The following is a 26242-nucleotide window of genomic DNA, read 5'->3' as shown; positions in this document are numbered from 1 at the left end:
TTTTGTCAAACCATAACATTTTATGTTTTTCGATTTAAATTTTATTTTAAATCTTTAACTTTGTAAAAAGGAAATTTTAATGGAATTACATGTTTCTGATTATGAAATTTTGGAAGAAATTGGTTCGGGCTCGTTTGGTAAGGTGATGAAAGTTCGACATAAGACAAAGGGTGCACTTTATGCTTGGAAGGAAGTATTTTATGGAACTATGGATGAAAAAGAAAAAACTATGCTTGTGAATGAAGTTAATCTTTTGAGAGAGCTGAGGTCTGGTTATCAAAGAATATTTGAAAATATTTATTCAAATTTTTGTGAAATTTAATTTTTATTTCTAATTTTAGGCATCCAAACATCATTCGCTATTATGATAGAATTATAGATAAATCATGCTCTAAGATTTACATTATTATGGAATTGTGCGATGGTGGAGATTTGGGAATGCTTATTAAGAAATGTAAAGATGCAGGGTATTTTCATTTTATTTTTTCACAAAACGCATCAATTTGAAACAATTATTTTTTGATTTTTCGTTATAGAAAACGCGTTGATGAAGAAGTAGTTTGGAAAATTCTGGCACAAATGTGTCTTGCACTTCATGAATGCCATAAACATACACCAAAAATATTGCACAGAGATATAAAACCAAGAAATATATTTCTTAACAGTCATAAAATTGCAAAACTTGGAGATTTTGGTATTTGTTATTTCTTTATAACGTCGATCGGCTAATATTTCATGATTTAATTTTGTTTCACATAAACACTTCTCACTCTTTTTGTAACAAGGACTTGCAAGAACACTGGATGATCACTCATTTGCAAGAACATGCCTCGGAACGCCATTTTATCAAAGTCCTGTATGATTTAGAAATATCAATGTAATTTTAAAAAAAAGCTATTTATTTAATCATTCGTTGGTGTTAATTTTTTTAGGAGCAAATTAAAGACGAGCCTTATGATGAAAGGTCAGACGTTTGGTCATTGGGATGTGTAATATATGAACTGTGCACATTAACGCCACCTTTTAATGCCACTTCTCTTCCTCAGCTTAATCAAAAAATATGTGAATCGCCAATTGCTCCTTTGAATCCTCTTCATTATTCGAAAGAGTTGTTTGCAGTTATTTCTGGAATGATGGAAAAGTCCGTCCAGCGAAGATGGACAATTGAAAGGATCTTAGCATATCCATCTGTTCAATTAAGAGTCAAAGAAATTAAAGTTTCTCACCAGTTTGCAAATAATTTGTTATTTATGAAATTTTATTTCGTATTTTTTTATTAAGAACTACTTTATTAATTCGAAAGGAAGAAGAATTGAAAATGAGGGAAGAAAGAATAAGACAAAAAGAAGAGTATTTAAAAAAGAGAGAAGAGGAGTTGTCAATTTGGGAGGAGACATTAAAAATGAAGGAAGATTCGATGAGAAGAAGGGATACAAGTGTAAAAGAAAGAGACAGGGAAAAAGAAAAAGAAAAGGAACAAGATATTATAAGAGAAAGGGAGAGAGAAAAGGAGAGAGAAAGGGAAAGGGAAAGGGAGAGGGAGAGGGAGAGGGAGAGGGAGAGGGAGAGGGAGAGGGAGAGGGAGAGGGAAAGAGAAAGAGAAAGAGAAAGAGAAAGAGAAAGAGAAAAACACACTTCAGAAATTCCAAATTCTTCAATACCCATTTCAAATTTAACTCATCGCCCTATTTCTCATTTTCATCATTCTTCGTCATTATCTCTTCATACTTGAAATCTTCGATTTTTTGTTATAACTTTTATATTTGTGTATATATTTAAAATTTTACTCTCTTTTTTTATTAATTAAATTTTTTTAATTGATTACTTTGATCCTTCATCCATAAGTATTTATGAGTGAAGAAAAATCTCATCAAGAAAAAGATTTAGATGATAATGAAGATGAAATCAAACAAGAAGAAAAACGTCAAAGAAAAGTTCCAGCTATAGACATATGTGTGAAAACTTTTACCGGCTTTTCCAATCGAAAACATTCTTGAATTATTTTTAAGTTATTCAACTTTTATATGCATATGGAGATGTTCAAAAGCCTCTTCCAGAAACTGCCTACACTCTTATGGAATACGTTTTTGATTATATTCGGGATGAGGTTTTTTCTATTCATCAACAAAAAACTTCTAATATTTTTAATTTTTATTCTAAGGCCAGGAAACTTAGAGTTTTAGAAGATGCTAGACAAGAGCAAATTAAGGAAGAAGATATTTTGTATCTTGCAAAAAAGGATAAAAAGAAATATCTTCGTTGCCTTGAACTGCTCGAAATGAATCAACTTGTTGGTCGTGTTGCTCGACAAAGATCTGGAAAAGAAAAGGATGTTATAAAACAAAGTGGAGTAAATGAGTAATGTGAATCAATGTTTATTATTTCACTTCGTAATTCATTTCATTCTTGATTTGTTAACGTTTTTTTCAATTTTTGATGAAAAATTATAAAGAAAGTTTTTTTCATTTTTAATCATCCAGCTAATAAAAATTAAATGTATTCTTTTGTCAATTTTTCTCCAAATTTTCTTGCAGCACCCAAAATATTTTTCTCAATTGAATCTTCAGATAATTTGCTTCAAATTAAACGACCTCGATTTTTCAATGTCCATCATTGTTTCTGAATTATGTCCGCCATTTGTTTCTTTTTATGGATTCCTTGGGGCTGCTATAGGTGCAATTCTTTCGAATCTAGGATCTGCATTTGGTGTTGCTCAATCAGGAATAGGAAGCGTTGCTCTTGGATATCACAAACCAGAACTTGTGTTAAAATCATTGCTTCCAGGGATAATGGCAGGTATTTATCTTTGAATTTTTACAAATTAAAATCAATGATATTTTTTTAAGGTTTATTGGGTATATTTGGATTGATTGTTGCTATTATCATTATGGTCGGAATTAAAAACGAATATACCTATCCAAAGTCGTTTTCTCATCTTGCTAGTGGATTGTCAGTTGGACTCAGCTCTCTGGCTGCTGGCATAACACTTGGTATTACTGGAGAAACAGGCTCGAGAATGTATGGAAGAGAGCCAAAAATTTTTACTGGAATGCTTCTTGTTTATATTTTTGGAGAAGCCCTCGCAGTTTATGGTATTATTATTGCAATTATCATCAGTGCATCTGGTCATGGAGGTATTTCTGTTTATTCAACTTTGAAACTTTTATTTATATTTCAAATTTTTTTCTTATTTGCAGATAAATGCTTTTGAGTAGCATTACAAAATATTGATCCATAATTGTTGAAAGAAATTAAGCACATTTTATCCAAAATATGTTTATCTGTAATTTTTAATGTGAAAATATTGTGAAACTTTTAACGAATTGTAAAATTTTGTCTTTATTTCGGAGATTTTTTATGTTTCGCTTTGATAGCGTTTATATTTTAGTGTAGATGTATGTATGATTTTGTTTGCTTTGCATTGTAAAAGTTTTTTGAGTTGTATTTTGATTGAAACTTATGTATTTTTTAAAGCTTTTATTATGTTAGGTTTTTATTTTCCAAATTTGTAATTGTTTTAAACTTTTCGTTATGCAGTATAGCTCTGATATTTTTACATTCGATTTTGAATTATTTTTTGTTGCAATGTGCGAAATTGATTGTAACCTCTTCCACTTTTTTTATACTAAAAATTGAATAAATAAAAATATCTGTTCATTGAATAATTTTTGGTGTATACTGAAAGAAAATTATTGAAGTCAAAAAACTATCAATTATAGTCGAAATTTTTCTTTAAAAAAAAATTTTATGAAGTGAAAACAAGTGAAGAAAAATTATTTTCTTTTGTTTTTGTAAATATAATCAGCAATGTTTGTGTTGTTTTCTGTAAATAATGAAGATTTCGAACATAAATCGAGTCAAAAATAAACTCGAAACAAAACATAAAAAATTTGTTTCGTTTAATAAAAAATGAGTATTTTGCAATTATGAAACACGTAATATGAGAGACAATGCTATATTCATTGTTCTAAATAAATTTTGTTATCAAAATAAATATATTCTCTTACAAATATTCTTATATGCAGTGCGCTTTCAATTGAAATGAGATAATATACGTCAGAACTCCTCTCATATTTTGTTTTCGCAATTGGACAAAAGGAAGCACAAAAATAAATCGGAAAAAGATGAAAAATAATTAAAATTACAAATATCATTGATATTTCAACAATAAGAAAATTTTTTTATCTTTCATTGATTTTTGTTAACTTTTTGAGAATTTGAAGTTTTTCAAACTTACGACTTTGAATGAAAGTTTTTCGGCTTTAAATAATTTTTGGTAGTTGTCATTTCAAAAGTTGGATTATTATCAATAACGTATTGTTCAATGAAGGTGATTATTTATGAAATCATATTTTTTCACACATAATTTTCGGTTCAAAAACTTATCTAGAATATAAACATATGGGTGATTATTTTTGAAATCATATTATGACAATCTAATATTTCGATTTGAAAATTTGTTTCGAACGTTTAAAATGTGCACTGAAAAAGAATAATCTAATTGAGAGAAATTTTTTCTCTAGCATTTATCTCGGGCATCGGATTATTGAACAATAATTACAAATTTTGAAATTGTTTGTAAAAATTAGTTTCCAAATACATTGGATGACTAAATTATCAACACCCAGAAAAAAGATATGATTTCAAAAATAATCACCCACATGAACATTGAAATTGAAAAGGCTTATTGAAGACATTCTTATCTTTCTTTAGGTGCAAACCTTTGTTTTAAAAAGCAATTATCATTCTTTTTCTCTTTTGGACTAAAAACTTCTTTCAAAAAAACAAGCAATCTTTGAAAATTAACACCCCGAAAAAAGATATGATTTCAAAAATAATCACACATGTGTTTCAATCATTATAAAAACCATCAGACACAATATTGAATCATTATTTTAGAAATCAATATTTTTTTAAACAAATATTTCTATTTGATAATTTTGTTTTGAAAATTTGTTAATAAACATTGAAAAGTGACAACTTCTATTAAAATCATTCTTGTTTTTCTTTTTCGTTAACTATTGATTTTTGAAACGATTAAGAAACATTTTTTTTCCAAAGCCTATTATAAGTCAAATGATAATAAGTTTATTTTTCACAATCAACTTCCCGATAAAAGTTGTGATTTCAAAGATAATTACCCATGTGGGGCAGTATATTTCACTTCAGGCATTTTCATTGAAAAATTTTGCATCGAAGAAGAACTTTTTGTGATCAAAAAATTTGAAAAAAACAGGTTTATTTTTAGAAATACATGTGATGTCACACAACATAATGTTATTATATCAATGATGTTTGCTTTCAAAAATGAAAATCTAATTTATTTTGAAATCCGAGAAAGTGTAATAAAGATATGAATGTGGCAATTATTTTGTGCTTTGTGCAAAAAAAGCTTGTAAGTCCGAATTTTCCCCCAAGCATTCAACAAAAGGTGATTAAATTCAAAACAATTGATTTTTCAAAAGAAAAGTCAATTTGTTTGATTTTTCAAAATGTATTTTAATTGGAATCGAGTGATTCAGAAAAATTGTTAGGTAAAAAAAAAAATAATAATTTTCAGCGAAATTCATTTTTCAAATGTTCACCTTTTTTTGTATCAAATCACTTATGAAATATTGATGATAAAAAATACCTGGGACAAAATATTTTGAATTGTGAATTTTGTTCCACAAAATGTTTTCAAATTTTTTTCTCAATTTAAAAGTTTTTTTTGTATTTTTTGCATTGTTATTGAAGACTTATTATGATGTGATGGTGGAAATAGTTTGGAACAAATCTCAGTTATATTCATGATAGAAAATAATTTGCCACACATTTAATGATGAACCAAAAATAATATTTTACTTATTCAGATCAGAAAATTTTAATGAATTTGATTTTTCTGAAGATTATAAACATAGCAGTTTTTTTAAACTGTGCTCTCGAATTAACATTAAATCAAGATATTATTGAACCTCCTGAACATAGTGTATACATTTCTTCTGTGGCTCTGCAAAAGAGACATATTGTATGCATCTTTTTTGTTTTAATGATGAATTTTTTGTTTATTCTTTATGACACGTTCATCAACATTTCAATCAATTGTCATTTTAATTGAAGCCTTCTGGCTCTGTTATTCTCTCCAACGATGAAACGTTTTATGCTTGTATTCCTCCACAGCTCGATAGTCTACCACCAATGGCTTATGACTTAGATAGCGTTGTTGCAATGGTTCCTTCTTCTGTGTTTCATCAAACGAATCAAACGAAAAAAGCATTTTCATCGAAAAGTTCGAGACAATCCCCACCGGAAGCAACACGTGCTCATAAATTCCCAACTAACTCATTAAAACGTATTCAGGGTATCAGATATCCATATTTTCCAAACTATGGAATACCAGAAAAATTCCATGTGAAATCTTCCCCATATTTTGTTCAAGATCTTCGCTCTTTTTCAATTCCATTAAAAGTTGAGTTTCTACGTCCAACGTTGCAGGACAAAGATTTCACACAAGCACCCCTGACATTACAAGCTCGATCCGTTGAAGCGTTAAAGGAACGTTTCAAAAAGGATTCTGTATGGCTTTACGCCTATGATGAATTGTTGGAGTTATACCCACTTAAATATATGCAATTGGTATTGTCTCCAAGCTTTAATTTTTCCTTGAGCGAGGACGAATTCGGAAAAGAGAAGTGGGTTGGCGCGCCTAATCTTCCTGATGATGCTCAAACGTTGTACTGTGGCTTTAATTCTGGTGCATTTTCATTGCAGAGCGTCGAAGTTCCTTTCGAGGAAACTGGAGAGGCTGTTGATATCTTTGAAAACGGAAGGCCGAAAAAGACAACGAAAAGCAAAGACAAGCTTTTGAAAGATACAAATGAGAACAAAACAGAGAATGCGAATGAAACAGCTAAAAATGAAAGCATCGACACAAAACCAGTGGAGAGAAAAAGAAAGGCACACTACATATCACAAATAATGCTTCAAGGAAGTCACACACACTCCATCAAGAATTCTCTTTCGATAGTTGCTCTTTCAAAAACAGCACAAGAAGTTAATGACACCCAAAAAAAAGATGATTTCCGGAGATTTACAACTGAAGTGAGATACTTCTGCAGAACAGAAGATTATTTGGATATCAAAAATAAAACGAGAAAAACTTCGGAGAGTATGTTGCGTATCTTTTTGCTAGCTTTGCGGAATTTTTATTCCAAAATTTCAAAACGAGAAAATGAATTGTTTTGACTTTTCATGCTTTTGAGAGAGAAAAATTTGTTTTTATAAAAAATCAACTTTATTTTGAAATACTTTTTGTTGATGTTAATGATTTGTTTCTTCTTCTTCTTCTTCTTCTTTATTTTTAACAACACTTGTGTCACATTCATCTCTTTTTCTGCTCTGTTCTCTTCTTCCTCAGCCGTTCCTCAACTTGTGGAGCTCTTTCTGGTGAACGAGTCTTCGCTCCTTGCATGGGTCTCTGTTGGTGAATTGTGCGATGTCTTTGGATTTGCCCCGCTTTCTGCATCTTCGTCTGCCATCTACTCGATGCCCTATCCAATCATTCAGACACTGGAAAGCTTCGACATGGCAGATGAAAAGCAGTTTTCTGAAGAAAAATCTTCTTTCAAAAGGAGAATTTCTCTTCAAAAAGCACAACAAGAGTTGGAACGCCAAAAAACGATGGAGAAGAAGAAGAAGGCCGATGCTGAAGGGAAAGAAAAAGCAGATGATGAGAGAAAGCCCACCAACCAAATAAGAGTGTTTATGGACAGAGTGATAAACTTTGTGTATCGACTGTACGAACACGCGAAAAAAACCATTTTTGGTTTGTTCCAAAGAAATGATAGACAAAACCAACAGGACCACAACAACCAGAACGAGCATGTTGAACACAAAAGAGATGAGCTGGTGGAAAGAGAGAGGGAAATATTTGAAAGATACCAGGCAGAAGAGCAGAGGAGGAGGAGAAGAGGCGGAGGGGGAGGAATGGGCGGAATGCAAAATATGAACAGGAATGCGAGGCAGAACATTCAAGGAGGAGAAGAGCAGCTGAACAATCTGAACAACCAACTTGGGGAAGAAGGTGAACAAAGGATGAATAATGACATGGAAAATCAAGGCGGAAATAACAACGTACAGTTTATGAACCAAGGAGGAGATGGAAACGGAGATGAAGGAATTAATCCAGATGCTGATGGAAACATTAACAATGGAAACGAAAGAATGGAAATAGAAGCAAGGAATAATGGAGATGGAGGCGAAGAAGCTGGATTGAGGAATCTGAATCCTGAAGTGCAGAATGTTGCTGGTATTGGTGCTGCAGGAGATGAGGATCTTGACGAGGCAATTGAAGGATTGCCCCAAGAGAACAACCAACAAGCCAACAATGAAGCTCCATTGGAGGAGGCAGAACACGAAGCTTTCCATGCTATCCATCAGCCCCGTCGGCGTTTTGTGCACGACGACCCAAATCCACACGCACAGATCAGACGGCAGCCAGCGCTGGGCCCTCGTCCGGAGAAATCGAAGGCGGACATTGAGAAGAAAAGGATGGAGGATGAGGCAAAAGAGAAGAAGCAGATTGAGGAAGAAAAAGAAGAAGAGAGAAAAGTGAAGGAAGAGGAAGAGCAGCGGCGCTTGGAAAGGCTGAAGAAGTCTCAGAAAAAAGATCCTGTTTTTCCGAGTCGAATTTCTCCGATTGATCCTTCGCTTTGGACGGAGGTCGACTTTTTGGGTGATCTCCGTCAGCTGTCGCTTGCGAGGTGGGAAGGAAAAGACGGAACGTTTGTGTTTGAAAAGGGGCAGATTAAGCTGAAGAAGAAAGACAAAGAGATTTCGCTGGGGACATTTAGCGGCTTTGGGCCTGAGATGACAGTGGCAGAGGCAGAGAAGTTTTATGGTGAATTGGACAAGCCTCGAAAGAGGCAGATGTCGGCGACTGAGAATATGTACACGAAGGCTGACTTGTCAGCAGCAGGCAGCGAGGTCTTGTCTGCATACGGCAACGAAAGCAGAAAGGGAAACGAATCGCTGTACTTCTTTTCACCAGAGCTGAACACGATTGTCTCCTCGACCATTCCGCCTGACCTTCAAAAGCCATATTTTTCTTTGTACTTCACCCGCAACACCACTTCAGAACCTGTCCTTTTCAACACTTCTGGCACAACCTATCCTGTCCTCTCTGAGGTGCGCATATTCTGCGACCCGACATCGAACCTTCCTCTGATCCAGTATGCGAACGAAGAGAAAGGCGGACACTTCACTCTCAATGTGCTGACGAGCAAGCTGTGCAAACACCCCAAATACAACTCTGGAAGGCCCCACAGGAGAATCCGTGCAGCGACTGTCTGCTATCCGATCACGCTGAGCAGCGAGGAGATGGAGATGGATGCGGCAGACAGAGCAAAGAGAGAAAGAGAAGGGGGAGACGGAGCGCATGCAACCAACAAAACATATCTGGATCTGCTGATGGAGAGGCAGTTTGCAGAGTCTATGGCGATGAAAGAGCAGGAGTCTGACACATTGTCTTCCTCTTCATCAGGCACATCGAAGACATCAGCATCGAAGAAGGGCGCCAGCCGGCCAAAAGTGGCGACATCTTCTCCAATTCGAAGAGTTATGTCTCTTCCAAGGACGAATTTCCGCATTGAAGACGAGATGAAATATTCAATGAACGACTACCTGATGATTTTAGGCACCCTTTTTGAAAAGCCAAGAACATTAAAATTCAACATGGAAAAAGGAACACTAATATCGAATATTGAGATTGATGGGGAAACTGTTGAAATGCAAGTTGATCTTCCACAGGGATTTGTTATCAACTAGATCATGAACTCACTAATATTTCTTGTCTTATTTGTCGATATTCTTAAAAAGCTATTCTTCTGGAATCGAAGTATTTCACCTCTTGCATCTACTTTTTCCCTATTTCTTCCATCATAAAAACGGAACTAAACATATTTGAGTCATTGATAATATTCACTTCACCATTCAATAACTTTTTATTTTTCCATTTTTTAATTAATTTAACAATGAATAAAATGCGTGATTTTTGATGAAATTCATTTTCCATAAACAAACAAAAATTTCTTTTCTGATATTTTTTTGTGAAAAAGAATTTGAAACAAAAATTGATCGTGGTCAACAAAAAAGAAAAAATCAAAAAATAAGTAAAGGGATTTTTATATTTTTAAACCTGCTTTTGAAGAGAAATGAAAAGAATTTTTTATGAAAAATCAGATGATGCATTACACCAATACAAGTTGTTACTGGAAACTGGTCATTCATTACTATTTCAAAGTACAGGAGATCTTACATCTTTTTTTTCTTTATTTGCTCAATATTTACAAAATACAAAGTTAAATATTGAAGCATCTGCGCTATGTCCTTTTTTTCACACGGATTTTTTTAATGCGAACAACTTCAAAAATATAAATGCAGTATGTATTTTATATCATTTCTGAAAATATTCTTATCATTTTGAAAAATGTCGTCGATTCATATTTTCAGTTTATTTCCAAAATAGCAATGCACATTGCGTCTTATTGCATACCAATGCTACAATCGGAAAAAATAAATGATTGCCAATTGTGCTCATCACATCCAACTGATGCAGATGAAGAGTCAAAAAAGTCTAGACAGTCAAAATATTTCGGGCTTAACTTTTCTGATACACAGGCAGCAATTCGTTTTATTGAAGCCACACTATTGATGACCGATAATTCACTTTCATTGTCGAATTCAAGTTATTCATTCGCCCCAAATCAAATTTTGGTTATATTCTTAAAAAATCTTGATAATTCTCTTTTAACAGAACCGTATGCTAATTTTATTGAAGTGCATTTTCTCATTAAATATACTGTCTTGAAATGACAGAGTAAATATTTGTTTTATACGCAGGCTATTTTCTCTTCCTCAAATACGTTTTGTTTCCTCAATTGAAAATATTGGTTCACGACCAACTTTTCCATATACTCTTTTTCAAACATCTCCTCCGGCACCTGCATGGATTTCTATCGAACTTCCAGTTCTTGGAATTAAAGGAGAAGTCTCATCATATCAACTGCTTGAAAAGTTACTTCCTTCATTAAAGAGCGAAGGAGAAAAAAAGAAAGAAAGATGTGGAGACATTGAAAAGAGACACGAAGATGATGAACTTATCAAAATGGAGGGTGAACTGAAACGAAGCAAAGAAAGACGCGGAAGGCTCGGACTAGATGGAGATGAAGACGAAGAGGAGAAAAGAAAAGAAGCTGATCGAATGTTTCTTGATCGAAGCAACATTCTAACAGTATATTCTTGTTGCGGACCGCTGGCCCGTAAAGCGTTTCGGATACTTGTCGGACTGATCGTTGCTCAATTAAGCGAAGAAGGCAAAGAAGAAAAAGAAGAAGAAGAAGACTTTCAAGAATATGAAAATGGGATTACAGTGCCAATTACAAAATACGTAGCAGCGTGCAAAAAAGGATATGTTGGAACGAATCCGAACATTGTCAAGGGCCACCTAAAGTCATTTATCGACAACCAAATTGTATCAATAGATATGATATCAATAACTGCAACCTCCGAACAAGCCACCTCAGACTGTGCATCATCTTCCACATCTCTCTTTTCTTCTTCTCAATCAACTTCCGTTAATGCTATTCCAGCAACTCCTTCGATAAATAAGGCAGCAAAAAAGAAGGGAAGGCATCCTTTATCATCTTCCCAAGAAGAAATCTTGGAATCTGAAGTTGTGGAAGTTGTTAGAATAATACTTCATAATAAACACGAGGCAGTTATTGTGAAAGATGCTTTAGATGATCTGGAACAGCAATTTTCTGCTTCATCAAAGAAATAATATTTTATTCATAAAGATAATTTTTTTGTAGTAATTTTTATTAAAAATTATACTAAGCTTTTATTCAACAAAATACTTTTTGAAAATAAAGGATTACCATTTCTGGCATAAAAATTTATATAAAATACTCGTAAATATTCATTTTTAAGCAACTTCAACATTATTATCGACAATTCTTTCCGAATTTCATGCTTTTAATGAATATTCCAAATTTGAACGAAGAGCTGAAACCATAGACAAATGATACTTCAAAAAATTTCAAAGAAAATGCGAACAATTTTAAGTCAATTTTGAATTTAGAAATAAATTACAATATTAAACACAAACTGCCTTTGATTGCTGAAGCTCCTGGAATGTTTGTTGCATTTTTGAAATAATAACATCCAATTGGATTGTTTCTTCATCCAATTTTGAACATTCATCTTCTTTCAACCTAACTGAATCCTCTAAATAGACGACTTCTTCTTGTAATCTTTCAAAATTTAGCATTTAATTTTAAAAATTTGTTAATCAGTTTAAAGAGAGTTATTTCACTAATACAACTAATAAGATAAATTCTGAAATACCTTTCTATTTCTCCTTCTATTTTTGAATCTCTCAATGATATATTGGGGATGTTCTTTTCATTGCTCTTTTGTTCAAATCCAAAATTCTCAACAAATCCATGTTAAAAAGCTGAAATAAAAATTAAAAACCATCAAGGCTGGAATCCATTCAGATGCAACCACGTGAAATTTTGAAGAAGCATCACTATATTCACCGAGCTCTTTCACAACACAATCAAGTTTGCGAATAAAATTCTAAAAATTTAAAAAAATATCAAAAATGCAAATGATTGTGAAATTTTACGTTTCTAAACTTCAAATTTTTTATTGCTATCTTTCAGATTTTTCGAAAGCAATAATTTTACCATTCCGTTTATCCCCCATTCATTTTGATAAAATGATAAACAAAGTTTGTATATTTTTTATTTTTATGAAAAAGTAATATTTACCAACCCGTATCCTTCCTATTATTTACAACAAAATAAAAAAAAAAATAAAATATTACAAGATTTACACACATCGATTCATCGCACATTTTGCAGTTATCAAAACACAAATTTATTTATAGGGATTCATTTGATCGAAGATTTGATTTGATATCAATAATTTCAACATAATTCCAATAATATTTCTCTTTTCATAATATTTTCAAACAATATCATATTGATAAAACATTGTGAAAATTTTAATATGGTTCTGCAGGATTTTTCTAAAAAAAGATCATTTTCGTTTATTTTTTATCGAAAGCATCCGTCAGGAACAAAAGCTGTTCAACCTCATTTTCACAAAATATTTCCAGCATGTCGGAGCTTCATGTGCACAAAAGTGTTCGTTTCACCTGGAAATTTCTTCTTGCAGCATTTCTGATAAAAAGCAACGAAATCATTTCAGTTCCTGCAGCCCAAATTACCACAGATGATGATTTTGTTCAGGATGTGAACAGAAGAGAACAGCCAGAAAATTATGGTGCTTGCAGTCGAGTTTGGAGACAAAAAAAGATTCACGAGAACATTCGTCACACATCGTTGTTTATGTTCTCGACTTTGGCCAATTCCTCGCTCCACTTCTCCACCTTGCAGTTTTTCACCACCTCTCTGAATGGCAACATCCTGGATATGCATGGCTCCGAGTGTCTGCTGCATTCCTGCTGTTGTGTTCTGGCAAGGGATTTGCAGCAGTCGTTGTTTGCGATGAACGATGGTGATTGCATCTGCCTCGTGAACTTTTCTTTGCTTTCAGCTTTTGATTGCCAGCTCCACTCTTTGGTGCTCAATCCTCCTCGTTCCTTGTCCAACCCTGCAAATTGCGAACTGTCTGTTTGCTCGTGTGCCTTTGCTTCGTTTGGGGTTGTCGACCCACCCTTTTTGGCACCTTCAACCTGCTCGCAAGTTCTCTTATCCCACTGTGCACTCGCAAACATCACCGGAAGCGCAAGAGGCTGTGACTGCAGAACAATGAAAGCACAGATTTCGCAGGATATGTTGAGCTGCAGTTTTGAGGGAGTGGAGGATGTGTTCTATGATGGGATTGTTTCCTCCATCAACTCCCCACACACAGCATCTCTTCATTCACTGAACAACACATTCAATCGCAACATGCGAAAGTCAAATTTGAATGAGCAATACATTGGAACAGGAGTTAACAGATCTATTTCTTGCTCCTTTATGAATGACACTTTCACAAATTGCATCTCCGAAATTGAAGGAGATGAAATTGCGAATGGAGGAGCTGCCATTAGTATTCGAGGTTATTCGAGTGAACTCGATGTTGAGTCATGCACATTTATCAATTCAACTGCAAAATATCATTCCACCATTTTGGCAAGCAATATAAAGTCTATATCCGTCAACAATTCATTAATAATTAACGGAACTGCAAATCCATATCATGTTGGAGGAATCATGTGTTATGGACCTTTTTCAGAAGGGGTGAGTACATCTCACTGTGTGTTTATGAACAATAATGCATCGAGAATTGCAGCCTTATATTATTACAGGCAGAACGCTTCAACGTTGAACACATTAAGCGTGATCGACTGTGATTTTGAAAATAACATTGCAAGAGATGCGTATGCAGGAGCATTTGGAACACGAGATGGATTGATAGGAATATTCAGGATGAGTGAATGCAAGTTTGTGAACAACAAAGCAAAATATGGCGGGGCATTGTACTTCGAAGCCTACACTCCGCCAGCTGATAATCCAAAGCCAAAATTCATGCTGTTCTGCCATTTCCACAACAATGTGGCAAGTGATAAGCAGGGGCATGATTTGTATTTTGTGCCGCTTGTGCTGACAGATACACCGTTTGAGCAGTCATCATCAACAAACAGGCAGAATAGGGTGTTCTACAATAATTCTGCCACTGGATACGATTTCTGGCTGGCATATCCAGTGCGATATGTGCATGCATCAAATGGGTCTGATGGGGCTGGGTGTGGCGAAGAGGAAGTGGAGGGGGAGAGATGTGCAACAATCCACTATGCGCTGCAGGAGCTGAAGAACCCGTATGGGGGAGACATCGTGTTGCTGCCTTCGGCATTCAATCCGAATGAGGCTTTGGTGCTCAGTGGGATGGTGGTGAATGTGTGTGGGAAAGGGAGCGAGAAGCCAGGGATTGCAGTTCCGGCAGGAGTGGGAGGACCGTTTGTGGACATATCAGGGGGGTTGGTGAATGTGAGCAGTGTGGCAATAACGAAGAGCACAAACGAGCAGATATCGCTGGTGAGAGTGGGAGACTCGGGGTTGTTGGTGTTCAGCAAGGCAGAAATAGCATGCAACTGCGCTCCACAGACAGAATATGTGGAGAGTGTGTTTGTGGTTGAAGATGGGGTGCTGGTGCTGGAGTTGAGCACGATCTCGTCGTTTGTGCTGAAGGGCAAGCCGCTGGTGGAGTGGGCAGCGTCAGGGCAGGTGCGAGTGGCAGACTCAGTGTTTCGGGATATCAGCCGAGTGGAAGGGGATGGGAGTGTGTTTGAGAAAAGACTGGGGAGGCAGGAGGTGGTGGAGCTGGGGAATGTGAGTTTTGAGAGATGCATGTGTGGGAAGGGGAATGGCGGGGCAGTTGCAGTGTGGCTGGGGGAGGAGAGCGGGGTGGCGATTGGGAACAATTCGTGTGTCAGGTTTGATGGATGCAGTGTAGGTGCTGAGGGGGAGCAGAAGGGGAAAGGAGGCGGGGTGTATGTGAAGGCTGTGGAGGGTGGAGGGCAGGCAGGACAGGCAGGACAGTCTGGGTGGTTTGTGTTTGGGAGGGAAGTTGTGTTTTCAGGGTGCGAGGGGTGGAGGGGGAAGAATGTGTTTGTGGATGTGAAAAATCTGAATTGGTCGGTGAGTGTTTCGAGCATGCAGTTTGAGGTGAAGTTTGAGGCAGAGAATCACAAGGAGCTGATGGGGTTTGAAGGCGGAGACGAATCGTATGCAATCCCTCTGTGCCTGTATCTGCAGGAGTTTGGAGGGCCAGGGTTTGTGGGGGGAGCGAACAGCCGGGACTTCAGCGGGTGTGGATATCGCGGGTATGGGTGCAGCACACTGGCGCACATTGCTCAACTGCGGTTTGGGGGGTTGAACAAGAACATTGTGTTGGAGGAAGGGTTTGTGTGGGAGGAGAAGGTGGAGATGGAGCGAGAGGAGTGGGCAGTCGGGTGTGAGCAGGAGCACACGCTGATTGGGATGGGGCAGATAACAAGCAGTGGAGCAGGTGGGGATGGGGTGATTGTGTCAGAGAAGAGGAACACGCTGTCGAACATTGTGTTCAGGATGGGGTCGGGTGTTGGGGTGGGTGTTGCGAGTGTGGTGGTCTGCCGAGGCAGCATGCTCACGATGGCAGGGTGTGGGGTGCAGAAGCAGCAAGAAGACACAGTGTTTGGGTGTGTGTTTGTGCGTGTTGAGAAGGGAACAGTGAATGTGAGCTCGTTTGCTGTGAGTGGGATCAGATTTGGGTCTGGGTGCCTTGTGGGTGTGGAAGGAGAGCACAGCAAATGTGTGATGGATGGGCTGGCATGCACGAACACCACCACAGGTGGGGCAGGTGGAGTGATTGGGGTGTCTTTGTGTGGGTCACTCACTCTGCAGAACTCGAATATTTCAGATGTCTCACAGGCACAGTCTCCGTTTGTGAAGGCAGGAGTGCTGAGCACAATGCAAGTGATGAACTGCTCGTTTGTGTCGATGCAGCGCTCGAGTGGGAACGGATCGTGTGTGGATGTTGAGTGTGGTGATGGCGAGTGTGTGGAGGGAGAGAACGGGAGGATGGTGGTGATGGAGAACACTTGGTTTGAAGGGTGCAGTGTGGGTGGAGCAAGCGAAGGTGGGGGTGCACTGGCACTGAGCATGGGGAAGTGCACACAGCTGAGAGTGACTGGGTGCACATTCGTGGGATGTGCAGCTCCAACAGGCAGCATGCACGGTCTGGGAGGAGGGATGCTGGTGCGCTTTGCAGGCGAGGCTGCTCCGTTTGTGGTGTCTGATCCAGTCTTTTCGGCAGACAATCCGAACGAAGCATCGTTTGGGCACGATCTCTTCATTGAAGCACCGAGGCTGCGATCAGTCGCCACCGCACAGACGCTCCCCTTTGCGGTGGAGAGCCCGCTCACAGCTGTCCACGCGTTTGAGGGGTACGATGGCAGCGACAAGGCACATGCCATCCCGCTCATATTCTTCGTTCGAGAAATGGGGAGCACGGCTCATGCAGACTCGGCAGCTGGGCTGGATGTTGATGCATGCGGGTTTGCAGCGTATCCGTGCCACACGCTTTCGCAGGCTGTGAGGCGCCTTTCAGGATGGCCCAAGCGTGTTGAAGTGGCAGGTCCGTTCGCGATGGAAGAGGCACTGGGCCTGTCTGATCCAGCAGATCTGCAGATTGGCGGAGCAGCACCAGGAGCAGAGTGCACTGTGATTGGCAAGGAATCTGGTGGTGAGGGGCTGGTTGTGCTCTCGGGAGAGCTGCCATCGTCGACAGCCGCATTCTCTTCGTTGTGCTTTGTGCTTCCGCTCTCCATCAAGCAGCACCGCTCGCTGTTCTGCCAGGCCTCGCAGGGCACGCTTGCTGTGTCGAGTGCCTCCTTCATCCCTCACCAGTCAGCTGCCTCGCACACATTCACGCTGTTCACCGCGCTGTCTGGGCGTGTTGTGGTGGAGGATGTGGTGTGGCAGGGGATCAGGCTCATCGACACGCAGTGTGCAAACATGAGCGGGACGAGTGTGCTGGTGATGGGGAATGTGTCCTTTGTGGAAACGTGGACATCGTCGCCGAAGGGTCTGGTGTGGGTGTGGTCTGCAGGCGCAGCAGCCTCCATGGAGGATGCGCGCTTTGAGCTGGCATCGCAGGAGCATCCCTGCCAGGCTGTGCATTCTGACCAAGCGCTCTCACTCGAGATCGCCAATACCTCGTTCATCAACCAGTCTCGGAACACTGGGCATGGGAGCTGTGTCGAGTGCACTGTGAAGAGCGAGCAGACACTGGCGATCCAGGGATGCTCGTTCGAGATGTGCAGCGCGACAGATGGCAATGGAGGTGGGGTGTGTGTTGCGATGGAGGCAGGCGGAACAGCCAAAATCACCAGCTCTGAAGGCTCAGCAACAGCATCTGCTGCTGCTCCATCCACATTCACGAAATGCACATCGCATCGAGGAGGAGCCGGGAGTGGAGGGTTTGGCGGGGGGTTGTTTGGTGTGCTTCAGGAAGGGGCAGTGGACTTTGTGGTTGGGGGTGTGGCGTTCAGCGGATGCACAGCTGACAGCGGGAACAACCTCTTCCTGCAGGCAAAGCAGCTGGCATCAGTGGCCAATAACAGAACACTGGGGTTTGTGTTCGACATTGCTGAGGGAGTTGCCGATCTGAACGATCTGTGTGGGTGCAGCACAGACACCGCTGGCACGCAGGCACCCATCCCCCTTGTTGTGTTCTTCCGCGCTCCACCGGCAGAGCGGTGTGTGGCTGATGGCGGGGCAGACAATGCAGTGTGCGGGTTTTCGGACTATCCCTGCGAGACAATTGCGCAAGCAGCAAGCCCGCTAGTGGCACAGCAGTCGGTGGCGATCAAGATCCTGAGCCCCTTCACCCTCAAAGACGAGGTGCATCTCGAGGTTTGTCCCACAGTGATATCGGCTGGGGAGGTTGGGGGCACGATGGGTGTTGTGAATGGTGGGCGAGGAGAACAGGCAGGGCTGATTGAGACATCATGTGAGGTGGCGTTTGTTTCTGTGTGCTTTGCGCATCCGGCTGTGCTGACAAACAGGAAGGCATTGATTGTGTGCAACGGTGGGGTGCTTGGGCTGAGCAGCTGCCAGTCGGTGCTGCAGGCAACAGCTGGGCTGAAGTGTGGGTTTGCGATTGTGCGTGTTGTGAGGGGGTCGTTGAGCATGAGCAGCTTCGAGATCAGAGGCACGCCTTTTGGGGTTGTTGGGCCATTTGTGTTTGAGGGGGATGCTCAGGAGATCGAGAAAGCTGCCATCCACAACCTCACGCTGGAGGATGTGGCAACAGAGTCGGAGAGCGGGGCGCTGAGTGTCAGCAGGGTTGGGGTGTGGAAGCTGGGGAACTCGACAATCTCGAACTCGGCGCAGCAGTACTGCCCGGTGGTGGCGATGAGCGAGGTTGGGAGCAGCGAAGTGAGCAACGTCACATTTGAGAATCTGAACAGACACACCGGGTTTGGAGGGGTGGTGAGCTGTGCCATTGGCGCCAGCCAGACAGCACGCTTCGAGCGCTGCACATTTGTGAGCTGTGAGATAATGAGCGCGAGCATGAAAGGAGGGAGTGTGTTTGCGAGTGTGGAGCAGACAGGCACGTTCGTGTTTGACACGAACAAGGTGAGCAGCAGCGGGGTGGATGGAGACAGCGGACTTGGCGGGGGGCTGTATGTGTCGATGCTGGGGAGAACATCGGCCATCTCGATGAAGTCAAACACATTTGTGGCGAACAGGGCATGGAAGGGCAGGCATCTGTATCTGGAGTGCCCATCGCCTCGCAACACGATCCGGCCGCTGGACTTCGAAGACTCGTTTGATGCAGAGATGGAGGATGACGAGCTGTGGGTGCACGACGGGAGCTCAGGGGCAGTGGTGGACGAGACGCTGAAGCGGTATCTGTTCTCGTCGAGCGAGGAGATTGTGGTTGTCGACAAGGCGAGCGGGAGCGACACACCCACATGCGGGTCAGACCTGTTTCCGTGCGAGAGTGTGTCGGAAGGGTATTTGAGGATGGGCACGAAGCAGACAACAATCCTGGTTGTGAGCTCGGCAGCACTCGCCACAGAGATCCGCAGAGACAACCAGGCACTCACGATTGCTGGGCGGAACACCACATCGCTGCTGGTGCTGGGCGCAGGTGGGCACTTGGTGGTGAGCCCAAGCGAGGCGCTAGTCACGCTGACGATCCACAAGCTGGTGCTGAGCATGCCGGCAGAGCTGAGCCACACAGAAGCTGTTCTGGTGGGAGAAGGCACGCTGCTGATGCGGCAGTGCGAGTTCAGAGCAGCAGACGAGGAGCAGAGTCACACAGGCACAGGAGCATGGGCGCTGTGCATCCGGGGTGGAAAGGCGCAGCTGGATGCGGTTGGGGTGCGGGGCATGTGCTTTGCAGCAAGTGGCGGGTTTGTCTGGATGTGTGGAGGGAGCGCGCATCTCACACGCATCAGTGTGGAGTCGGTCTCAGCAGGTGGGGCTGGGCTGGTTGTTGGAGAAGGGAGCGGGGCACTGGAGCTGAAGGCATCGTCGTTTGAGGACTGTGTGCTGAATGGCGGGAGCACACTCAGCATTGGGAGCGGAGTGGATGCAGAGCTGTCTGGGAGCTGCTCGTGGAGCAGGTGTCGGTCGTCTGCTGGGAATGGGGCAGCGCTGAGGTGCAGCCTGGCTGGGTCGCAAAAGCTGAATATGTCTGACTGCTCGTTCCAGGAGTGTGTGCTGGATGGAAACATCAATGGCAAAGGCAATGGCAATTACAATGACAACAGCGAAAGAAAAGGGAAAGGCGGAGGGATATTCCTCGGGATCGACCAGAGCTCGACAAACAGCTTCAAGCTGTCGCATCTGACATTTGGAGGGAATGAAGCAGCCTTCGGAAACAACCTGTTTCTGAAGTGTGCCGACCTGAACACAACAGCAACACCAGCCAGACTGGTGGATCTCATCAGCTCGGGAGATGCACCACACGATCTCGAAGGAACAGACGAACGGCTCTTCTCGGGTGGTGTGCACGATCTGCGCCTCTTCCTGCAGCAGCGCCAGGCCTCCAGCTCCTGCATCTTTCCCAGCGGCTTCGATATCCTGGGGTGCGGGTCAGAGGCGTATCCTTGTGCATCGCTCTGGCGAGGCATGCTGAACATCAATCCGGGCTCAGCCGACAAGACGCTGTCCATCAAGGCATCGGCGCTCATCCAAAACGAGTTTGACCTGACATCCAGCACAGTCGCCTCCAGCAGCAGCACCGAAAAGGCAACAATCACATTTGCATCAGCCATTCTGGACAGCACCCGCAGCTGTGTTGTTCTGAGCACAGGCAGGCTGAGCTTCAACCGCCTCGATTTTTCTGTTGCTGGAGGAGCCTTTCTTCGCCACTCCGAGCTCATCTCCTCCTCCACGCCTCAAGGCCAGCTTCTGTTCGGCAACTGCTCGTTTGCCCCAGCTGGCACTCCTCAGATTGAAGGCACACTTGTTCGTGCTGAAGGAGGCAGTGTGCAGATGGAGGGGTGTGTGTTTGGTGCTTTTGCTCCCTCTTCGTCTCTCCTGTGCATCAACGGCTCTCTGGAGATGAACACAACTGCATTTCAAGGGAGCCGTGCCTTGGGATGCGATGCAGGCGGGCTGGTTGGTGTGAGTCTGGGGAGCGGGTGCCATCTGAGTGCTGCTGGGTGCGAGTTCAGCCACGGCGAGTGCAACAAGAAGACAGGCAGAGGAGGTGCGCTGTATGTGAAGAGCACAGAAGCAGATGCAGCTGGGCAGCCATTCCTTTTGGAGGCAGTCACTTTTGCGAGCAACGATGCAGCCAAAGGCAGAAACATATATGTGGACTGCTTCGACATCAATGCGAGTGTCACCCCAGCCACCTTCCACTTCCCGTATGAACCGTTTGTCGATGATCCGAATGCGCTTGTGGGGAGCGACCAAACATTTGTCGATGCTGATCTGTTCCGCTTCCTTGTTCCGTACACCTCCAGCGAGATCCACCTGTCCAATGCCGGATTCGACATTGCCCGGTGTGGATCGCCGAACGATCCCTGCCGATCATTTGTGACTGGCTTCGAGCACATCGACGCCTCGGCTGCACACAAAACGATCAGCATCGGCTGCTCAACAGCCATCAGCCGTCCCGCCGACTTGTCGAACTTCACCTGCCAGTCGTTGCCCAGCGAGGAAGCAGCGCGGTCAGTGCTGCTGTTCCAGGAAGACAGCCAGGGATCCAACCCATTCCTCCTGAACAGCTGGAGCCTCTCCCTTTCAGGGATCTCCCTCCAAGCTGTCAACGGGTTCAGCAACGAAGTCAGCGCAATCATCCTCAACAAGCAGGGTTCATTGGCTCTGGACAAGTGTGCTTTTGAGCCACACACAAGTGTCGCAGAGCTGGGTGCTTATTCCTTTGCGGTTGTGGAAGCAGGAAGTCTCACCTGCACACAGTTTGAGTCGACAAACGCCCATCTCGTGTGCTCGATGTTTCTGCTGCATGCAGGATCAGCAGGCACATTCGATGCCATCCACATTTCTTCATGCAGCCTGTCCAACTGCTCCCTTGTCGAAGCAGCAAGCAGCACCAACCGCTCTCCCAATTCCCCTTCCTCAATATCCATCTTCAGATCGACGTTGGTGGATATTGTGCAAACAGCGAACAAGTCGTGTGTTGTTTGGAGCAGGGGAGAAGGCGTGGTGAAGGTTGTTGTGAACGAGACAGATGTGGAAGGGTGCCGGTCGAGCAGCACAGAAAAGGGCGGGGCTGTGCATTATTTGCTGAGCAGCGGAGGACGGCTCGCCTGTGTGAACTCGACACTGATGCAGTGCAGCTGCTCCACGGGAACAGGGATGGGCGGCGGGGTGTATCTGGAGACGAGCATGGACGGGGAGCTGGGGTTTTTGTTCCAGAAGATGGAGTTTGACAGCAACGCAGCGAGGCACGGGCGGGACATCTTTGTTGTGTGCCGGAACATCTCGGGGCAGATCAACGAGACGCAGTTCCGGTTTGACCTGCGAGAAGGGGTGTACAACCGGATCAACGCGATCTGCGGGCTGGACGATCTGAGCGAAGGGGTGGTCGACCTGATCTCGTTCATCACCACATACCAGGCGGCTGTGGTGTTTGTGTCGTCGGCGGGGGGCGAGGCGGGTGGCGGGAGCAACAGCCGGCAGTGCGGCTCGGCAAGGCAGCCGTGTGCCTCGATCGGGTATGGGCTGGGCCATGTTGTGATTGAGTATGGGAGTGCTGTTGTGGTGGAGAGTGTGGGATTGCTCGAGTGCGAGGCTGATTTCGAGAACATATCGCTCACCTCGAAGACAAGCAAAATGGCAGTGGTCTCGTTCAGCGAGCCGATTGTGCAAACACGCGATGCTCTGGTCGAGGCAGCTGGGCGTGTGAATGTGGAAGGCATCCAGCTGGCGCCTGGCAGGGATCTCTCCTTGACCCACTCGTTTGTGTTCTCAGCCGCAAATGCTGAATTCCAAATGATCTCATCGGCCATCTGCCCTGCTGAAGAGAGCAGCCCCAGCAGCCTTCCAAGCCTTCCAAGCCTCCCCACCCTCATCATGTGCAGCAGCGGGGAATGCACAATCGAGAAGTGTGCTGTGCGCTCGGTGGGCTTCCGCTCGTTCTTTGTTGGTGTGGACTGCTTCCTGTCAGTGAACAGGCTGAGCCTGTCGTCAGTTGAATTGGGTCAGCGTTGCTTCGATCTTTCGCAGGGCACAAAAGGGTTTGTTCTTCACGAAGTCTCATTCGAGGAGATCAGGGCTGAGAGCACATTGGTTGTTGTGGAAAAGATGAGTGGAAAGGTGTTGGCAGACAACGAAGGCAGCGATGAGATGTCATTGTCATTGATCCAGTTCAGCAACATTTCTGTCCAGTCAGATGCGTCGGCTGCTGTTTCTTTGATTTCTCTGGAGAATCCTGTTGTCATGCAAAACTGCTCGTTTGTTGGCTGCCAGTCGCATGCTGAAAGAGGAAGTGCTGGATCGATATTGCGCTGCTCGGCTGCTCGGGTGTGCACATGCCTGTTTGATGGTAGCACTGGCGGCTCCTCTTCGTCACTTTCCAGCTCAGGTGCAGCTGGTGGAGCGGAGGAGCTGTGCGGCTGGAATGGATCAGTTGTGGATGCAGAACAGAGCGAGGTGGCGATGGCAGACACCACCGTTGCAAACTCGGCTGAGGGTGGACTGAGTGTGTCGGGGGGTTGTGTGAGTGCAGAGGCTGCCAACTTCACAGGCAATGCGCCTTCGATCCCGAACTACCAGTCAGCCAGAAGAAACGTGCTGTGCAAGGCAAACGGGAAGCTGGTGCTGGTGAGTGTGAAGGGAGGAGATGGAATGCTGCCAGACTCGTCTCTGTGGATTTCCAGCGAAGGGTGCGAGCTGGGGGGTTTGGCAAGTGACCGGGCATCTCCATTGTTCATCCCACAGCTGACGAACGTGACCATGGCACAGACAGGCACAACCACACAGCTTGTGTTTTGTGGGGCGCTTCTCCTGCCCTGCAACCTCTTGTTCAAGGTTGTCACAGCACTTGGCGATGAGGAGGCAGTGGAGAAATACGAATTCCCCGAGAGCGGGTTTGTCTCGGAGACAGAAGCTCATGGCGCGATTCCCTCGTCAATACTCGAAGGCTCGCCAGATGAGGCAGAAGTCACTGTTTCGATTCTGTTTGGGCCAATCCGCTCGGCATCCACTTCTTCTGTGGTGTTGAAGAACAGAAGCAAAAGCCAGACAAGTGGAGATGGAATTGTTGTTGAAACAGTGAAAGAAAAAGAAATTGCATGGCCTTTCATAGTGTGTATTGTGATTGTCGTTATTCTGTTAATCGCTTTGATTGTGTTTATTGTACGGTGGAGTAAACAAAAGAGACGAGCAGAAGAATTGGAAGTGATTGTGGAGGACACAGTGAAGAAGGATCCGAAGGCATTTGAAATGATCACAATGGAGATGTCACCTGAGGAGCAGTGGAGAAGAGCAGAGAGGGAAGCAGAAAAGAAGAACGAAGAGAGGATAAAGAAGATGGTGTATGAGAAAAGCTTGGGACATTCCGAATCATCAGAGCATTTGCTGAGTGAAAGTGGCTCGACAGAATACATATTGGGGAGAGATTCAGACAAGATTCCCGATTGGGCACTGGAAAAGGAGGAAGAGGAAGAGGAAACAAGGAAGAGAACACCCTCACCTTCAATTTCATCCACTTCAACAACAGACACTTCAGATACAGACACAACATTTGTTCGACCAGAGAGCATGTGTCCAACCACCTCATCGATGTCGAATCTGGTGGATGCAATGGCATGCTCATCGCCTCATGAGAAGCTAATTGTGGATCTGCGAGATTCGCTGTTCATGCTGCTTCATGGGAGGAATGAGAAGAAAGAGATGGCGATTGGCACTCTTCAGGAGAGAGAAGTGACCGCTGCCCAAATCCTGTTCTGGGTGGCAAATGGAGCACTTCACTCATTTGATGAGATGGAAAACAAACTTCAATCGTTGGCTAATCTGAGTCCTCACATTGTGCTGTTTTCAGAACACATGGTCATCTGCATCGCCATGCACTCTGACTGTTCTTCATCTGATGATTCCTATTCATCTTCAATTTCATCATCCACGATTGTAACATCTTCGTCTGATGGCTCAAGAAGGAGCAAGAGATACACACGCACTCCCCCACCTTCATCAGCGTTTGAGGATGATGAAGACAACAGAAATGAGTGTTTGCGATGGAAGGCGCCGGAGCTGATGAACGGGGCAAAGAAGCATGCCACAAAGAAGACAGTTGCGTTCTCGATTGGGATGATGCTGTGGGAGTGTCTGACGCTCGATGTGCCATTTGGGGAGTATGAGGCAGTGATTGCAGGGAAGAAGATCGCGAGCGGGGAGAGGCCGAATCTGAAGCTGGTGAGAGGCTCAGACTTTGCGGAGTTTGTGGAGGCGCTGCTGTGGTACGACTGGCAGAAACGGCCATCGCTGGAGGGGGTGAAGAGAGAGCTGCTGGGCCGCATGCCGGCAGGCGCTGTGATGTTCACAGCATCAGACGCAATAAGCCTGGAGGAGTCGGCAAGCGAGGAGAAAAGGAGCACAGTCGAGATCAGCTCGCGCGCTCGAGAGGAGGCCCAGCGGCTGTTGAAGGAGCTGACTGCTTGAGTTTGCGTTCCATTGCAAAAACTGTTGTGCATCCAACAGCCCAGAAATATCAGAGGAGAACCGAATGAAACTTTCTAAAAAAGTCAGAAAAAGGAAAATATGTTTTTTGAGAAGAATGATAACAAAAATGGAGAATGGAATTCAATCAGAGGGGAAAATGGAAAATGTGCAAAAGAAGGAAAAGAGAAAGAGAAACAAACTGTGAAAGCTGTTCAGAGGACATTTGTTGATTTATTTTGTTTTATTGTTGTTGTTGGCATTTCGTTTGTTTGTTTTTGTCTTATTTCAAACAGATTCAAAGCAAAACAGTTGATTCTGAGAGATTCTTGGCGTTGGTTTTTGCTCCTTTCTCTATCAAAGATATCTTCAAAAAAAAGAAATATTGCACAGAAACGCTTTTCGCCAAGTGCTTGCCAATCAACATCTTTCAGAGAATCTTCTGAGGTGATTTGAATGTTTTGTGGGAAACAAACAAAAATGGAAGACAAAAAATCAAATGTGAAATTGTGTGAGAGAGAATGTTCTTCTGAATAAAACAAAGAAATATGAAAGCACAAGAGATGAAT

At 43.1% G+C, this 26242-nt stretch overlaps 5 protein-coding genes across 5 annotated transcripts; all 5 read left to right on the top strand.

Moving 5' to 3' along the window:
* Positions 1–18: 18 nt before the first annotated feature.
* MONOS_2751 (putative protein serine/threonine kinase) lies at positions 19–2362 on the top strand (the record flags this gene model as incomplete). The annotated part of the gene is made up of 9 exons (XM_067872697.1): positions 19–267; positions 342–467; positions 537–694; positions 786–856; positions 933–1228; positions 1282–1436; positions 1846–1953; positions 2010–2107; positions 2162–2362. The coding sequence occupies exons 1-9, from the start codon at positions 80–82 to the stop codon at positions 2360–2362; spliced, it is 1401 nt and encodes a 466-aa protein (XP_067731829.1). The 5' UTR covers positions 19–79.
* A 183-nt stretch (positions 2363–2545) lies between these two features.
* Positions 2546–3662, top strand: MONOS_2750 (putative V-type H+-transporting ATPase subunit c). The gene is made up of 3 exons (XM_067872696.1): positions 2546–2796; positions 2847–3134; positions 3198–3662. Exons 1-3 carry the CDS (start codon positions 2604–2606, stop codon positions 3209–3211), a joined length of 495 nt encoding a protein of 164 aa, XP_067731828.1. The 5' UTR covers positions 2546–2603; the 3' UTR covers positions 3212–3662.
* A 2191-nt stretch (positions 3663–5853) lies between these two features.
* On the top strand, positions 5854–10020 carry MONOS_2749 (uncharacterized protein). The gene is made up of 3 exons (XM_067872694.1): positions 5854–6007; positions 6100–7147; positions 7397–10020. Exons 1-3 carry the CDS (start codon positions 5867–5869, stop codon positions 9802–9804), a joined length of 3597 nt encoding a protein of 1198 aa, XP_067731827.1. The 5' UTR covers positions 5854–5866; the 3' UTR covers positions 9805–10020.
* A 486-nt stretch (positions 10021–10506) lies between these two features.
* On the top strand, positions 10507–11818 carry MONOS_2748 (uncharacterized protein; the record flags this gene model as incomplete). The annotated part of the gene is made up of 2 exons (XM_067872693.1): positions 10507–10796; positions 10855–11818. 2 exons carry the CDS (start codon positions 10507–10509, stop codon positions 11816–11818), a joined length of 1254 nt encoding a protein of 417 aa, XP_067731826.1.
* A 1508-nt stretch (positions 11819–13326) lies between these two features.
* MONOS_2747 (uncharacterized protein) lies at positions 13327–25991 on the top strand (the record flags this gene model as incomplete). Its single annotated transcript, XM_067872692.1, has 2 exons — positions 13327–13343; positions 13529–25991. The coding sequence occupies 2 exons, from the start codon at positions 13327–13329 to the stop codon at positions 25674–25676; spliced, it is 12165 nt and encodes a 4054-aa protein (XP_067731825.1). The 3' UTR covers positions 25677–25991.
* Between the last annotated feature and the right edge of the window lie 251 nt (positions 25992–26242).

The sequence above is a fragment of the Monocercomonoides exilis genome (assembly GCF_001643675.1).
Source record: "Monocercomonoides exilis strain PA203 chromosome Unknown scaffold10-1930038, whole genome shotgun sequence".
In the NCBI taxonomy this organism is placed as follows: Eukaryota; Preaxostyla; order Oxymonadida; family Polymastigidae; genus Monocercomonoides; species Monocercomonoides exilis.
The sequence above is the reverse complement of the archived record's forward strand: the minus strand, read 5'-3'. Positions and strand labels throughout refer to the sequence as shown.